At 54.8% G+C, this 17097-nt stretch overlaps 1 protein-coding gene across 1 annotated transcript; it reads left to right on the forward strand.

The window, feature by feature from the left end:
* Positions 1-10603: 10603 nt before the first annotated feature.
* LOC120923259 (potassium voltage-gated channel subfamily C member 1-like) lies at positions 10604-15439 on the forward strand. The gene is made up of 2 exons (XM_040334930.1): positions 10604-11170; positions 14578-15439. The coding sequence occupies exons 1-2, from the start codon at positions 10619-10621 to the stop codon at positions 15370-15372; spliced, it is 1347 nt and encodes a 448-aa protein (XP_040190864.1). The 5' UTR covers positions 10604-10618; the 3' UTR covers positions 15373-15439.
* Positions 15440-17097: the final 1658 nt, after the last annotated feature.

Raw genomic sequence — 17097 nt, forward strand, 5'->3', positions numbered from 1 at the left:
CCCATCCCTTCTCCGGACTCCTCTCCCATCCCTTCTCCAGACTCCTCTCCCATCCCTTCTCCGGACTCCTCTCCCATCCCTTCTCCAGACTCCTCTCCCATCCCTTCTCCAGACTCCTCTCCCATCCCTTCAACGGAATCCTCTCCCATCCCTTCAACGGAATCCTCTCCCATCCCTTCTCCAGACTCCTCTCCCATCCCTTCTCCGGACTCCTCTCCCATCCCTTCTCCGGACTCCTCTCCCATCCCTTCTCCGGACTCCTCTCCCATCCCTTCTACCGACTCTTCTCCCATCCCTTCTCCGGACTCCTCTCCCATCCCCTCTCCAGATTCCTCTCCCATTCCTTCTCCAGACTCCTCTCCCATCCCTTCTCCAGACTCCTCTCCCATCCCCTCTCCAGATTCCTCTCCCATTCCTTCTCCAGACTCCTCTCCCATCCCTTCTCCAGACTCCTCTCCCATCCCCTCTCCAGACTCCTCTCCCATTCCTTCTCCGGACTCCTCTCCCATTCCTTCTACAGACTCCTCTCCCATCCCTTTTCCAGACTCCTCTCCCATCCCTTTTCCAGACTCCTCTACCATCTCTTCTACAGACTCTTCTCCTATCCCTTCTACAGACTCCTCTCCCATCCCTTCTACAGACTCCTCTCCCATCCCTTCTCCAGACTCCTCTCCCATTCCTTCCTTAGACTCCTCTCCCATTCCTTCTCCGGACTCCTCTCCCATCCCTTCTACAGACTCCTCTCCTATTCCTTCTACAGACTCCTCTCCCATCCCTTCTATGGACTCCTCTCCCGTCTTCTCTATCATCTCTTCTCCTGACTCTTCTCTCCCATCTCTATGGTCTCCTCTCCCAACTCTCCTCTCATCTTTCCTCCCGACTCCTCTCCCATCCATTCTCCTGACTCCTCTCGCCTCTCCCATTCCTCTCCCATCTCTTCTATGGTCTCCTCTCCCATCTTCTCTATCATTTCTTCTCCTGACTCTTCTCTCCCATCTCTATGGACTCCTCTCCCGTCTTCTCTATCATCTTTTCTCCCAACTCCTCTCCCATCCATTCTCCTGACTCCTCTCTTGTGAAAACAAGAAGGAAATATTTGGAGAGAATCCTCAGAAAACAAGATTCAGAAATGATAAACAGATGTTTTGTGCTGAGCGCAGCGAGAGGGAGGAGAGTCTCCCTGACCCCGGTGTGAGATCCCACACCTCCCCCATCAGTAGATCCCACACCTCCCCCATCAGTAGATCCCACACCTCCCCCATCAGTAGATCCCACACCTCCCCCATCAGTAGATCCCACTCCTCTCCCATCCCTTCTCCAGACTCCTCTCCCATCCCTTCAACGGAATCCTCTCCCATCCCTTCTCCAGACTCCTCTCCCATCCCTTCTCCAGACTCCTCTCCCATCCCTTCCTTAGACTCCTCTCCCATTCCTTCTCCGGACTCCTCTCCCATCCCTTCTACAGACTCTTCTCCCATCCCTTCTCCGGACTCCTCTCCCATCCCCTCTCCAGATTCCTCTCCCATTCCTTCTCCAGACTCCTCTCCCATCCCTTCTCCAGACTCCTCTCCCATCCCCTCTTCAGATTCCTCTCCCATTCCTTCTCCAGACTCCTCTCCCATCCCTTCTCCAGACTCCTCTCCCATCCCTTCAACGGAATCCTCTCCCATCCCTTCTCCAGACTCCTCTCCCATCCCTTCTCCAGACTCCTCTCCCATCCCTTCCTTAGACTCCTCTCCCATTCCTTCTCCGGACTCCTCTCCCATCCCTTCTACAGACTCTTCTCCCATCCCTTCTCCGGACTCCTCTCCCATCCCCTCTCCAGATTCCTCTCCCATTCCTTCTCCAGACTCCTCTCCCATCCCTTCTCCAGACTCCTTTCCCATCCCCTCTTCAGATTCCTCTCCCATTCCTTCTCCAGACTCCTCTCCCATCCCTTCTCCAGACTCCTCTCCCATCCCTTCAACGGAATCCTCTCCCATCCCTTCTCCAGACTCCTCTCCCATCCCTTCTCCAGACTCCTCTCCCATCCCTTCCTTAGACTCCTCTCCCATTCCTTCTCCGGACTCCTCTCCCATCCCTTCTACAGACTCTTCTCCCATCCCTTCTCCGGACTCCTCTCCCATCCCCTCTCCAGATTCCTCTCCCATTCCTTCTCCAGACTCCTCTCCCATCCCTTCTCCAGACTCCTTTCCCATCCCCTCTTCAGATTCCTCTCCCATTCCTTCTCCAGACTCCTCTCCCATTCCTTCTCCGGACTCCTCTCCCATTCCTTCTACAGACTCCTCTCCCATCCCTTTTCCAGACTCCTCTCCCATTCCTTCTACAGACTCCTCTCCCATCCCTTTTCCAGACTCCTCTCCCATCCCTTTTCCAGACTCCTCTACCATCTCTTCTACAGACTCTTCTCCCATCCCTTCTACAGACTCCTCTCCCATCCCTTCTCCAGACTCCTCTCCCATTCCTTCCTTAGACTCCTCTCCCATTCCTTCTCCGGACTCCTCTCCCATCCCTTCTACAGACTCCTCTCCCATCCCTTCTATGGACTCCTCTCCCGTCTTCTCTATCATCTCTTCTCCTGACTCTTCTCTCCCATCTCTATGGTCTCCTCTCCCAACTCTCCTCTCATCTTTCCTCCCGACTCCTCTCCCATCCATTCTCCTGACTCCTCTCGCCTCTCCCATTCCTCTCCCATCTCTTCTATGGTCTCCTCTCCCATCTTCTCTATCATTTCTTCTCCTGACTCTTCTCTCCCATCTCTATGGTCTCCTCTCCCATCCCTTCTCCTGACTCCTCTCTTGTGAAAACAAGAAGGAAATATTTGGAGAGAATCCTCAGAAAACAAGATTCCGAAATGATAAACAGATGTTTTGTGCTGAGCGCAGCGAGAGGGAGGAGAGTCTCCCTGACCCCGGTGTGAGATCCCACACCTCCCCCATCAGTAGATCCCACACCTCCCCCATCAGTAGATCCCACACCTCCCCCATCAGTAGATCCCACGCCTCCCCCATCAGTAGATCCGACACCTCCCCCATCAGTAGATCCCACACCTCCCCCATCAGTAGATCCCACACCTCCCCCATCAGTAGATCCCACACCTCCCCCATCAGTAGATCCCACACCTCCCCCATCAGTAGATCCCACACCTCCCCCATCAGTAGATCCCACACCTCCCCCATCAGTAGATCCCACACCTCCCCCATCAGTAGATCCCACGCCTCCCCCATCAGTAGATCCCACACCTCCCCCATCAGTAGATCCCACACCTCCCCCATCAGTAGATCCCACACCTCCCCCATCAGTAGATCCTACACCTCCCCCATCAGTAGATCCCACGCCTCCCCCATCAGTAGATCCTACACCTCCCCATCAGTAGATCCCACACCTCCCCCATCAGTAGATCCCACACCTCCCCCATCAGTAGATCCCACACCTCCCCCATCAGTAGATCCCACGCCTCCCCCATCAGTAGATCCCACACCTCCCCCATCGGTAGATCCCACACCTCCCCCATCGGTAGATCCCACACCTCCCCCATCGGTAGATCCCACACCTCCCCCATCAGTAGATCCCACACCTCCCCATCAGTAGATCCCACACCTCCCCCATCAGTAGATCCTACACCTCCCCCATCAGTAGATCCCACACCTCCCCCATCAGTAGATCCCACACCTCCCCCATCAGTAGATCCTACACCTCCCCCATCAGTAGATCCCACACCTCCCCCATCAGTAGATCCCACACCTCCCCCATCAGTAGATCCCACACCTCCCCCATCAGTAGATCCCACACCTCCCCCATCAGTAGATCCTACACCTCCCCCATCAGTAGATCCCACACCTCCCCCATCAGTAGATCCCACACCTCCCCCATCAGTAGATCCCACACCTCCCCCATCAGTAGATCCCACACCTCCCCCATCAGTAGATCCCACACCTCCCCCATCAGTAGATCCCACACCTCCCCCTTCAGTAGATCCTACACCTCCCCCATCAGTAGATCCTACACCTCCCCCATCAGTAGATCCCACACCTCCCCCATCAGTACATCCCACACCTCCCCATCAGTAGATCCCACACCTCCCCCATCAGTAGATCCCACACCTCCCCCATCAGTAGATCCCACACCTCCCCCATCAGTAGATCCCACACCTCCCCCATCAGTAGATCCTACACCTCCCCCATCAGTAGATCCCACACCTCCCCCATCAGTAGATCCCACACCTCCCCCATCAGTAGATCCCACACCTCCCCCATCAGTAGATCCTACACCTCCCCCATCAGTAGATCCCACACCTCCCCCATCAGTAGATCCCACACCTCCCCCATCAGTAGATCCTACACCTCCCCCATCAGTAGATCCCACACCTCCCCCATCAGTAGATCCCACACCTCCCCCATCAGTAGATCCCACACCTCCCCCATCAGTAGATCCCACACCTCCCCCATCAGTAGATCCCACACCTCCCCCATCAGTAGATCCCACACCTCCCCCTTCAGTAGATCCACACCTCCCCCATCAGTAGATCCTACACCTCCCCCATCAGTAGATCCCACACCTCCCCCATCAGTAGATCCCACACCTCCCCATCAGTAGATCCTACACCTCCCCCATCAGTAGATCCCACACCTCCCCATCAGTAGATCCTACACCTCCCCCATCAGTAGATCCCACACCTCCCCCATCAGTAGATCCCACACCTCCCCATCAGTAGATCCCACACCTCCCCCATCAGTAGATCCCACACCTCCCCCATCAGTAGATCCCACACCTCCCCCATCAGTAGATCCCACACCTCCCCCATCAGTAGATCCTACACCTCCCCCATCAGTAGATCCCACACCTCCCCCATCAGTAGATCCCACACCTCCCCCATCAGTAGATCCTACACCTCCCCCATCAGTAGATCCTACACCTCCCCCATCAGTAGATCCCACACCTCCCCCATCAGTAGATCCTACACCTCCCCCATCAGTAGATCCCACACCTCCCCCATCAGTAGATCCTACACCTCCCCCATCAGTAGATCCCACACCTCCCCCATCAGTAGATCCCACACCTCCCCCATCAGTAGATCCTACACCTCCCCCATCAGTAGATCCCACACCTCCCCCATCAGTAGATCCCACGCCTCCCCCATCAGTAGATCCCACGCCTCCCCCATCAGTAGATCCTACGCCTCCCCCATCAGTAGATCCCACACCTCCCCCATCAGTAGATCCCACGCCTCCCCCATCAGTAGATCCTACACCTCCCCCATCAGTAGATCCCACACCTCCCCCATCAGTAGATCCTACACCTCCCCCATCAGTAGATCCCACACCTCCCCCATCAGTAGATCCCACACCTCCCCCATCAGTAGATCCCACACCTCCGCCATCAGTAGATCCCACACCTCCCCCATCAGTAGATCCCACACCTCCCCATCAGTAGATCCCACACCTCCCCCATCAGTAGATCCCACACCTCCGCCATCAGTAGATCCCACGCCTCCCCCATCAGTAGATCCCGCGCCTCCCCCATCAGTAGATCCTACGCCTCCCCCATCAGTAGATTCCACGCCTCCCCCATCAGTAGATCCCACGCCTCCCCCATCAGTAGATCCTACACCTCCCCCATCAGTAGATCCCACACCTCCCCCATCAGTAGATCCCACACCTCCCCCATCAGTAGATCCCACACCTCCCCCATCAGTAGATCCCACACCTCCGCCATCAGTAGATCCCACGCCTCCCCCATCAGTAGATCCCACGCCTCCGCCATCAGTAGATCCTACGCCTCCCCCATCAGTAGATCCCACACCTCCCCCATCAGTAGATCCCACGCCTCCCCCATCAGTAGATCCTACACCTCCCCCATCAGTAGATCCCACACCTCCCCCATCAGTAGATCCTACACCTCCCCCATCAGTAGATCCCACACCTCCCCCATCAGTAGATCCCACACCTCCCCCATCAGTAGATCCCACACCTCCGCCATCAGTAGATCCCACACCTCCGCCATCAGTAGATCCCACACCTCCCCCATCAGTAGATCCCACACCTCCCCCATCAGTAGATCCCACACCTCCCCCATCAGTAGATCCCACACCTCCCCCATCAGTAGATCCCACACCTCCCCCATCAGTAGATCCCACACCTCCCCCATCAGTAGATCCCACACCTCCCCCATCAGTAGATCCCACACCTCCGCCATCAGTAGATCCCACACCTCCGCCATCAGTAGATCCCACACCTCCGCCATCAGTAGATCCCACACCTCCCCCATCAGTAGATCCTACACCTCCGCCATCAGTAGATCCCACACCTCCCCCATCAGTAGATCCCACACCTCCCCCATCAGTAGATCCCACACCTCCCCCATCAGTAGATCCCACACCTCCCCCATCAGTAGATTCCACACCTCCCCCATCAGTAGATCCCACGCCTCCCCCATCAGTAGATCCTACACCTCCCCCATCAGTAGATCCCACACCTCCCCCATCAGTAGATTCCACACCTCCCCCATCAGTAGATCCCACACCTCCCCCATCAGTAGATCCCACACCTCCCCCATCAGTAGATCCCACACCTCCGCCATCAGTAGATCCCACACCTCCCCCATCAGTAGATCCTACGCCTCCCCCATCAGTAGATCCCACACCTCCCCCATCAGTAGATCCCACACCTCCCCCATCAGTAGATCCCACACCTCCCCCATCAGTAGATCCCACACCTCCGCCATCAGTAGATCCAGCACCTCCCCCATCAGTAGATCCCACACCTCCCCCATCAGTAGATTCCACACCTCCCCCATCAGTAGATCCCACACCTCCCCCATCAGTAGATCCTACACCTCCCCCATCAGTAGATCCCACACCTCCCCCATCAGTAGATCCACACCTCCCCCATCAGTAGATCCCACACCTCCCCCATCAGTAGATCCTACGCCTCCCCCATCAGTAGATCCCACACCTCCCCCATCAGTAGATCCCACGCCTCCCCCATCAGTAGATCCCACACCTCCCCCATCAGTAGATCCTACGCCTCCCCCATCAGTAGATCCCACACCTCCCCCATCAGTAGATCCCACACCTCCCCCATCAGTAGATCCCACACCTCCGCCATCAGTAGATCCCACACCTCCCCCATCAGTAGATCCTACGCCTCCCCCATCAGTAGATTCCACACCTCCCCCATCAGTAGATCCCACACCTCCCCCATCAGTAGATCCCACACCTCCCCCATCAGTAGATCCGAGGTTACTTCTCCGGAGATTTGCTGAGAAGGCCGCCTGTGCTGAAATTTGAGGGAGTCTTCCTGAAAATGCCGGGTGCCTGGCTGTCATACTCATCCCCCGGCTTCAATTCTCAAGTCAGTGAATAAGGGGAACATTCCGCCCCCCGACTCACAAATCACTGAAGCCGGAGAATCTGCATCATTTACACCACAATCTCTGCGTTCGCTCTGCGTTTCCGCACGGTTTAGTGCATTTTCAATGCGTTACCCCCCCCCCCTCCCCCGCTTATTTCCTTTTATAATTTGCATTAGTTTACATGTGTCTGCGGTGTGCTCAGTGCTGTACTTCTACATCAAAGCCTTCAATTCCTTCCTCTCAGAGTCCAATCTTTATTGTCCTCGGTCTCCTCTCCGGTCTCCAAGTTTCCTCCGGCCTCTTCATTCCTGCCACCAAGGTGGTCCAAAAAAGCTGAATTCAGCATTGCCATGTCCTCAATCTGGACTCCTCCGTCCCCCATAACTGAGCTCCTCCATCCCCCATAACTGAGCTCCTCCGTCCCCCATAGCTGAGCCCCTCCATCCCCCATAACCGAGGTCCTCCGTCCCCCATAGCTGAGCCCCTCCTTCATCCCCCATAACTGGACTCCTCCGTCCCCCATAGCTGAGCCCCTCTGTCCCCCATAACCGAGGTCCTCCGTCCCCCATAACTGAGCTCCTCCTTCATCCCCCATAACTGAGCTCCTCCATCCCCCATAACTGAGCTCCTCCGTCCCCCATAACTGAGCTCCTCCTTCATCCCCCATAACTGAGCTCCTCCATCCCCCATAACTGAGCTCCTCCGTCCCCCATAGCTGAGCCCCTCCTTCATCCCCCATAACTGGACTCCTCCGTCCCCCATAACTGAGCCCCTCTGTCCCCCATAACTGAGCTCCTCCATCCCCCATAGCTGAGCCCCTCCTTCATCCCCCATAACTGGACTCCTCCATCCCCCATAGCTGAGCCCCTCTGTCCCCCATAACTGAGCCCCTCCTCCATCCCCCATAACTGAGCTCCTCCTTCATCCCCCATAACTGAGCTCCTCCATCCCCCATAACTGAGCTCCTCCGTCCCCCATAACTGAGCTCCTCCTTCATCCCCCATAACTGAGCTCCTCCATCCCCCATAACTGAGCTCCTCCGTCCCCCATAGCTGAGCCCCTCCTTCATCCCCCATAACTGGACTCCTCCGTCCCCCATAGCTGAGCCCCTCTGTCCCCCATAACCGAGGTCCTCCGTCCCCCATAACTGAGCTCCTCCTTCATCCCCCATAACTGAGCTCCTCCATCCCCCATAACTGAGCTCCTCCGTCCCCCATAACTGAGCCCCTCCTTCATCCCCCATAACTGAGCTCCTCCATCCCCCATAACTGAGCTCCTCCGTCCCCCATAGCTGAGCCCCTCCTTCATCCCCATAACTGGACTCCTCCGTCCCCCATAACTGAGCCCCTCTGTCCCCCATAACTGAGCTCCTCCATCCCCCATAGCTGAGCCCCTCTGTCCCCCATAACTGAGCTCCTCCATCCCCCATAGCTGAGCCCCTCTGTCCCCCATAACTGAGCCCCTCCTCCATCCCCCATAACTGAGCTCCTCCTTCATCCCCCATAACTGAGCTCCTCCATCCCCCATAACTGAGCTCCTCCGTCCCCCATAACTGAGCTCCTCCTTCATCCCCCATAACTGAGCTCCTCCATCCCCCATAACTGAGCTCCTCCGTCCCCCATAGCTGAGCCCCTCCTTCATCCCCCATAACTGGACTCCTCCGTCCCCCATAACTGAGCCCCTCTGTCCCCCATAACTGAGCTCCTCCATCCCCCATAGCTGAGCCCCTCCTTCATCCCCCATAACTGGACTCCTCCATCCCCCATAGCTGAGCCCCTCTGTCCCCCATAACTGAGCCCCTCCTCCATCCCCCATAACTGAGCTCCTCCTTCATCCCCCATAACTGAGCTCCTCCATCCCCCATAACTGAGCTCCTCCATCCCCCATAACCGAGGTCCTCCGTCCCCCATAGCTGAGCCCCTCTGTCCCCCATAACTGAGCTCCTCCGTCCCCCATAGCTGAGCCCCTCTGTCCCCCATAACTGAGCTCCTCCGTCCCCCATAGCTGAGCCCCTCTGTCCCCCATAACTGAGCTCCTCCATCCCCCATAGCTGAGCCCCTCTGTCCCCCATAACCAAGGTCCTCCGTCCCCCATAACTGAGCCCCTCTGTCCCCCATAACCAAGGTCCTCCGTCCCCCATAGCTGAGCTCCTCCATCCCCCATAACCGAGGTCCTCCGTCCCCCATAGCTGAGCCCCTCTGTCCCCCATAACCGAGGTCCTCCGTCCCCCATAACTGAGCTCCTCTGTCCCCCATAACCGAGGTCCTCCGTCCCCCATAGCTGAGCCCCTCTGTCCCCCATAACCAAGGTCCTCCGTCCCCCATAGCTGAGCCCCTCTGTCCCCCATAACCGAGGTCCTCCGTCCCCCATAACTGAGCTCCTCCATCCCCCATAACTGAGCTCCTCCGTCCCCCATAGCTGAGCCCCTCCTTCATCCCCCATAACTGGACTCCTCCATCCCCCATAGCTGAGCCCCTCTGTCCCCCATAACCGAGGTCCTCCGTCCCCCATAGCTGAGCCCCTCTGTCCCCCATAACCGAGGTCCTCCGTCCCCCATAGCTGAGCCCCTCTGTCCCCCATAACTGAGCTCCTCCGTCCCCCATAGCTGAGCCCCTCTGTCCCCCATAACTGAACTCCTCCATCCCCCATAACTGAGCTCCTCTGTCCCCCATAACCGAGGTCCTCCGTCCCCCATAGCTGAGCCCCTCTGTCCCCCATAACTGAGCTCCTCCATCCCCCATAGCTGAGCCCCTCCTTCATCCCCCATAACTGAACTCCTCCATCCCCCATAACTGAGCTCCTCCGTCCCCCATAGCTGAGCCCCTCCTTCATCCCCCATAACTGAACTCCTCCATCCCCCATAACTGAGCTCCTCCATCCCCCATAACTGAGCTCCTCCATCCCCCATAACTGAGCTCCTCCATCCCCCATAACTGAGCCCCTCCTTCATCCCCCATAACTGAGCCCCTCCTTCATCCCCCATAACTGAACGCCTCCATCCCCCATAGCTGAGCCCCTCCTTCATCCCCCATAACTGAACTCCTCCATCCCCCATAACTGAGCTCCTCCATCCCCCATAGCTGAACTCCTCCGTCCCCCATAACTGAGGTCCTCCATTTCCCGTAACTGAACTCCTCCATCCCCCATAACTGAGCTCCTCCATTTCCCGTAACTGAACTCCTCCATCCCCCATAACTGAGGTCCTCCTTCCCCATAGCTGAGCCCCATAGGAGATCCGACAGTTTGTGTTGAGAATATAAGAGTTATGATTGTCTTCCCCCTCATGTGGTCCTTGTCATTGCAGAAGGACCGGCGACTCTCGGGAATGGACTCCTCCTCCAGGCGCGTGGTGATTAACGTCGGAGGCGTCAGATTTGAAACCTTTGCCAGCACACTGCTCACCTTCCCGGGGACCAAGCTGTCCGCCTTGGCCGAGCCCAGCCCCGGCGAATCCGGAAACTACGACCCCCAGCGCGGCGAGTTCTTCTTCGACCGGAACCCCGAGGTCTTTGGATCCGTCTTGGACTATTACAGGACCAAGCACCTCCATTGCTCGGGGAACATGTGCAGGGCGGTGCTCCTGGAGGAACTGGCCTTCTGGGGGGTGAGCTTCGCTCGGCTGTCTCACTGCTGCTGGCTGAACATCTACAGCAAGTCCCAAGCCGTGGAAGATGTGAGCTCCTGGGATCAGGCGGGGCCCAGCGATGAGCAGATCCTACTGCAGACAGGCGGCCCGCGGGACCGCGGCTGGGGGGGGCGATGGCGGCCCAAAGTCTGGAACCTCTTCCACAAGCCGCGCTCTTCCCTGGCAGCAATGGTAAATGTGATGTGGGGGGAGGGGGGCACTAACACCCACAAAAACTCAGACAAGTCACCCCTATTTACTGTATACAGTATGTCACAAAAGTAAGTACACCCCTCACGTTTTTGTAAACTCTTTTCTTGTATCTTTCCATGTGACAACACTGAAGAAATGACACTTTGGCCCAGATTCTCAAAGGGCTTACGACGGCGCAGCGCCATGTACGCAGTCGTAAGTCCTAATCTGGGCCGTCGTGTCTATGCGACTGATTCTTAGAATCAGTTACGCATAGATATCCATTCGATCCGACAGGCGTAAGGCTCTTACACCGTCGGATCGTAACTGCAATATTTTTTTTCCCCCCGCTAGGTGGCGCTTCCATCGATTTCCGCGTTGAGTATGCAAATTAGCTAGATACGCGAATTCCCGAACGTACGCGCGGCCGATGCAGTTAAGTTACGACGCTTTTCCCGGCGTAAAGTTGCCCCTGCTATATGAGGCGCAGCCAATGTTAAGTATGGCCGTCGTTCCCGCGTCGAAAAAACGTAAAAAGTTATGTCGTTTGCGTAAGTCTTCCGTGAATGGGGCTGGACGTCATTTACGTTCACGTCAAAACCAATGACGTCCTTGCGACGTCATTTGGAGCAATGCACACTGGGATATTTTAGGGACGGCGCATGCACAGTTCGTTCGGCGCGGGGACACGCTTCATTTAAATGAAACACGCCCCCTACCCGCCGAATTTGAATTCCGCCGGGTGTTTTACGCTACGCCGCCGCAACTTTACAGGCAAGTGCTTTGTGAATAAAGCACTTGCCTGAAAAACTTGCGGCGGCGTAACGTAAATGACATACGTTACGCCGCCGCAGAGATACGCACGATGTACCCGAATCTGGCCCTTTGGCTTGTTTCCTGCGCCCCTGTAACTCAGGCCAAATGCGGTACTGCAGGCCTATTTTCGGCTCTGCTCGGCTTCTGCGCCCCCGTACCTCAGGCCAAATGAGGTACTGCAGGCCTATTTAGCTTGAATTCTGCTCGTCTTGCGAGTCAACACTCGCAAACCGAGTCAGAATTAAAAAAAAAAAAAATGTTGCTCGCAAATCAAAACGCTCTCAAACCAAGTTAATCTTAAACCGAGGTTCCACTGTATTTTTTTATTTTCCTAATGTCCACCCCACCATCATTCTTGCCTAGGTGAGAATGACATGTTCTACTCCTGCAGTCTCCTGGGATATCCCCTTATATATATATATGTCAGCAACCCAATCACAAAGATGGTGGGCATCATAGGGGAGCCTGGCTACTTGAACCCAGAAAAGGCAGTCAGGCTCCCAATGGCTGAGTGTACCAAGATGGTAGCTTGTGCTCTGACACCTGGTCAGTGGCTCACAGAAGGACCACAGTGGACCTGCTGGGCAGGTAAGTATGCTTCCTGATGAGAGCCCACATCAGAGGGGATAGGTGGCAGGGCCAATGCCCAGGTACCCCCCGGGTGCATGGGGGGGACCAGGGTCAGGAAGAGGGGGGGAGGGCGTTGTGTTGGAAAGGGGGGGTTCACTGGTGATTTGTCCGCATGTGCCTCTTTTTGGCAGGAGTAACTGCAGTGTCACTCCTGTCAGAAGGAGCAGCGGCTGGCTTCTGCTGGGGAGAGGAATCAGTTTTCTCTTCCCTCCTGCAGGGGGCAGAGAAGAGCTGGCACTGGTACATCACTGGGGCGCTGGAGAGGAAGGAGAAACTGCCTTCACTGCATGTGGAAACAGCATTTGTAATCTGTGAGTACAAGGGGGGAAGAGGGTACAACCAGTGGCGGCCCGTCCATAGGGGGCGCCGCCACTCCCTCCTGTAGTCATAAAAAAACGAAAAACAAAAACGGGCCCTTTAAGGCTTTTAAAAATTTGTTTTGCAGCGCCGCGCAAATAACATACACTCATGCATTGCATGTTATTGTGGCCAGCCTATTCAGATAACTGGACATTGGGCGCCGATTATCTGAATAAGGACAGCTGGTTGGCTGTGCGGAAGTGCCTATCAGAGCCAGCGACTCTGATAGGCTTTCCCAGTACAGCCCTTCAGCTCCCGGATGTCTTATCCTCGAAACGTTGTGGGCCACGTCCCTTGGATAAGACTGACGGCCGTCTCAGCCAATCAGGTACACTGATTCTGGTTATCAGTAACCTGATTGGCTGAAACGTCATTGAGGGCGGCAGAAGACATCGAGGGACCGTGGAAGGAGGATGGCGAACCCCAGAAAGGTAAGTGCCCGGCGGTGGGGGGGGAGGGGGGCAATCTGACTGGCAGCATTTTACAGGGCACAGTGGGGACAATTGATGTGGGCACAGTGGGGGACAATTGATGTGGGCACAGTGGGGGACAATTGATGTGGGCACAGTGGGGGACAATTGATGTGGGCACAGTGGGGGACAATTGATGTGGGGACAATTGATGTGGGCACAGTGGTGACCATTGATGTGGATACAGTGGCGACAATTGATGTGGGCACAGTGGGGGACAATTGATGTGGGCACAGTGGGGGCAATTGATGTGAGCACAGTGGCGACAATTGATGTGGGCACAGTGGCGACAATTGATGTGGGCACAGTGGGGACAATTGATGTGGGCACAGTGGGGACAATTGATGTGAGCACAGTGGCGACCATTGATGTGGGCACAGTGGGGACAATTGATGTGGGCACAGTGGGGACAATTGATGTGGGCACAGTGGGGACAATTGATGTGGGCACAGTGGGGACAATTGATGTGAGCACAGTGGCGACCATTGATGTGGGCACAGTGGGGACAATTGATGTGGGCACAGTGGGGACAATTGATGTGGGCACAGTGGGGACAATTGATGTGGGCACGGTGGGGACAATTGATGTGGGCACGGTGGGGACAATTGATGTGGGCACGGTGGGGACAATTGATGTGGGCACGGTGGGGACAATTGATGTGGGCACAGTGGTAACAATTTAAGGCTTGGCACAGTGGCTGTGTTTGATGGCACAGTGGCTGCGTTTGGCATGGCACAGTGGTGACAATTGATGGGCACAGTGGCGACAATTGATGGCACAGTGGCGACAATTGATGGCATGGCACAGTGGCTGCATTTGATGGGCACAGTGGCTGCCTTTGATGGGCACAGTGGCAGCCTTTGATGGGCACAGTGAGGCTGCAATTGTCTTTTTTTTTTCATTTGTTTGCGCCCCCCAAAAAATTTGAGCACCATCCGCCACTGGGTACAACGCTGATGTAAGAAGCACTGATGGGGAACCTGTTGCAGGGTGGTTGGGGCCTCAATGCATTACTTTGCCTAGGGGCCCATAATGCTATTAACATGGCACTGATAGGTGAAGGAACAATCAGGAGGATGTCAATGTAAGAAAAAACGTTTCCCAGTGTGACAACTTGTGTTTTTGTTCCAGGGTGTCACCGCCATCTCCCTCCTCTTCATCATTGGAGCCATCATCATCTACTTTGAGGAGACCAAGCCCCATTTCTCACATGCACAGAACAAGTCTGACTCCTGGGAATATGACCCTTCAGTCCATATGGAGGTGGTGTTTGAGATCCCCTCTTACCTCTTCTACCTGGAACTGTTTTGTGTGTTCTGGTTCGGGTTGGAGCTCGCTACGCGTTTCTTCTTCTGCCCCAACAGAAATAAGTTCCTGAAGAGTCCTCTGAACTGGGTGGACTTCCTTTCCCTCTTTCCGGTCTTCGTTGAGCTGATGGCCAGAGGCCCGATGGAGAAGACGGACAATGTCTGGAAGGTCCTGGGATTGATCCGGATCGTCTACATCCTGAAACTGTTCAGACTGGTGCGTCTGATGGAGAGCAGCCTTGTCCTGAGGGTTCTGTCCGGGACTCTGAGAGCCATCACCCGCGAGATCTTCATCCTCATGCTCATCCTGGCCTTGGAATGTCTTTTATTTGCTGCTTTGGCCTTCCACTTAGAATGGTCCAGTATGGAAGATCCGAATAGTCATGAAGTCTTCAAGGATATCTATAGCAGCTGCTGGTGGGCCATCATTACGCTGACCACTGTGGGTTACGGCGATCTTTATCCCATCACCACGGCGGGCCGCATAGTAGCCAGCCTGGCCGCCATTTCCGGCATTCTGACCATTGTCTTGCCCATTCCGATTTTAATGATTAAGTTTCAGCATTATTATTCCATCGCTCTGGCCAAAGAGAAGCTGAAACTCCAGAAAATGTTGTAGATTCCTAGATGGACCTTACTGATGTCTTATATATATATCCTATATTAAAATACTGGAATGTGCTGTACAGTGAAGCCTCGGATTGCGAGCAACGCGGTTAACGAGCGTTTCGCAAAACGAGCAGGATTCAATCCACAGTGGTGTGCAGTACCGCGTTTGGCCTGAGGTCGGGGGGCGCCAGAGCTGTTCAGAAATACTCAAGGGGCCAGATTCACAAAGAGATACGACGGTGTATCTACAGATACACCATCGTATCTCTGACTTACACTGGTCCTATCTATGCGCCTGATTCATAGAATCACATACACATAGATAGGGCTAAGATCTGACAGTGTTACACTGTGTTACACTGTCGGATCTTTTTTTCAATTTAAAAATGGCGCCGGGGGCGTTCCCGCTGATTTACGATAAATAATATGTAAATCAGCGGGATACGCAAATTCACGAACGTACGCGGACCCGACGCAGTCTTCTTACGACGTTTACGTAGCGGCGTACCTGTCGTATACTTACCCCTGCTTTTATCAGGCGCAGCCAATGTTAAGTATAGCCGGCGTTCCCGCGTCGAATTTGAATTTTCTAACGTCGTTTGCGTACGCAGATTCACAAACACGCGCGTCGCAAGTCACGCTCACGTCGAAACCACTGACGTCCTAGTGACGTCAGTGGGAGCAATGCACGCCGGGAAATTCCCCAGACGGCGCATGCGCATTTAAATCGGCGCGGGAACGCGCCTGATTTAAATAGTACACTCCCCCTAGCCGCGGAATTTGAATTCCACCGGGGGATTTAGGATCCGCCGTCGCAAGTTTGGAGGTTAAGTGGTTTGTGAATTAGCCACTTGCCTCTTAAACTTGCGGGAGCGGATCTTAAATCACGTACATCGAGCGGATCTATAGATCCGCTGAGCTACGTGAATCTGGCCCAAGGTTTCCAAGTTCAGCCAAGCTGACCCCAAGCCTTTCTGAGGTGCTCCGGCGCCCCCCCCCCCCAACCTCTGGCCATATGCGGTATTGCATGCCATAGAAGCCAATGCGGAACTAATTGTTTTAGTTTCCATTGAATTCTATGGGGAGACTCGCTTTGATATGCGAGTGCTTTGGATTACGAGCGTTCTCCTGGAACGGATTATCCTCGTAATCCGAGGTTCTGTGTGGTAATCATCACCTAATATCCCCAAAAAAGACGTGATATGTGATACAACCAATGAATCCATCCCATATTGTGAGAGAATGCCTTCATACACTTCCAAGAGGAAAATGGTGTTCCCAAAGTACAATGTTTATTTTTTTTTGGGGGGGGGTGGACTCTTCAATCAAATGTACCCCACCTTTTTTTTGTAAGAGTTTTTTTATGGGTTAAAACTTAAAAAATAAGGCCCAGATTCACAACCGAGATACGACGGCGTATCTCCAAGTTGCGCGGTCGTATCTATGCGCCTGATTCTTAGAATCAGTTACGCATAGATTTCCCATAGATCCAACTGGCGTAACTGTGTTACACTGTCGTATCGTAAATGCATATTTACGCTGGCCGCTAGGTGGCGCTTCCGTCGAATTCCGCGTCGAGTATGCAAATTAGCTAGATATGCGAATTCCCGAACGTACGCGCTGCCGATGCAGTAAAGTTACACCGTTTACGTTAGGCTTTTCCCGGCGTATAGTTGATCCTGCTATATGGTGGCATAAGTGCGGCGTAACAATGTTAAGTATGGCCGTCGTTTCC

The sequence above is a fragment of the Rana temporaria genome, unplaced genomic scaffold, assembly GCF_905171775.1.
Source record: "Rana temporaria unplaced genomic scaffold, aRanTem1.1, whole genome shotgun sequence".
Taxonomy (NCBI): domain Eukaryota; kingdom Metazoa; phylum Chordata; class Amphibia; order Anura; family Ranidae; genus Rana; species Rana temporaria.

Bases quoted from the DNA above. Each gene is read 5' to 3' on its own strand.
- LOC120923259 (XM_040334930.1), top strand. From the start codon at position 10,619: ATGATTGTCTTCCCCCTCATGTGGTCCTTGTCATTGCAGAAGGACCGG. The intron at 11,171-14,577 runs GTAAATGTGATG...TTTTTGTTCCAG, and splicing joins GCTCTTCCCTGGCAGCAATG to GGTGTCACCGCCATCTCCCT.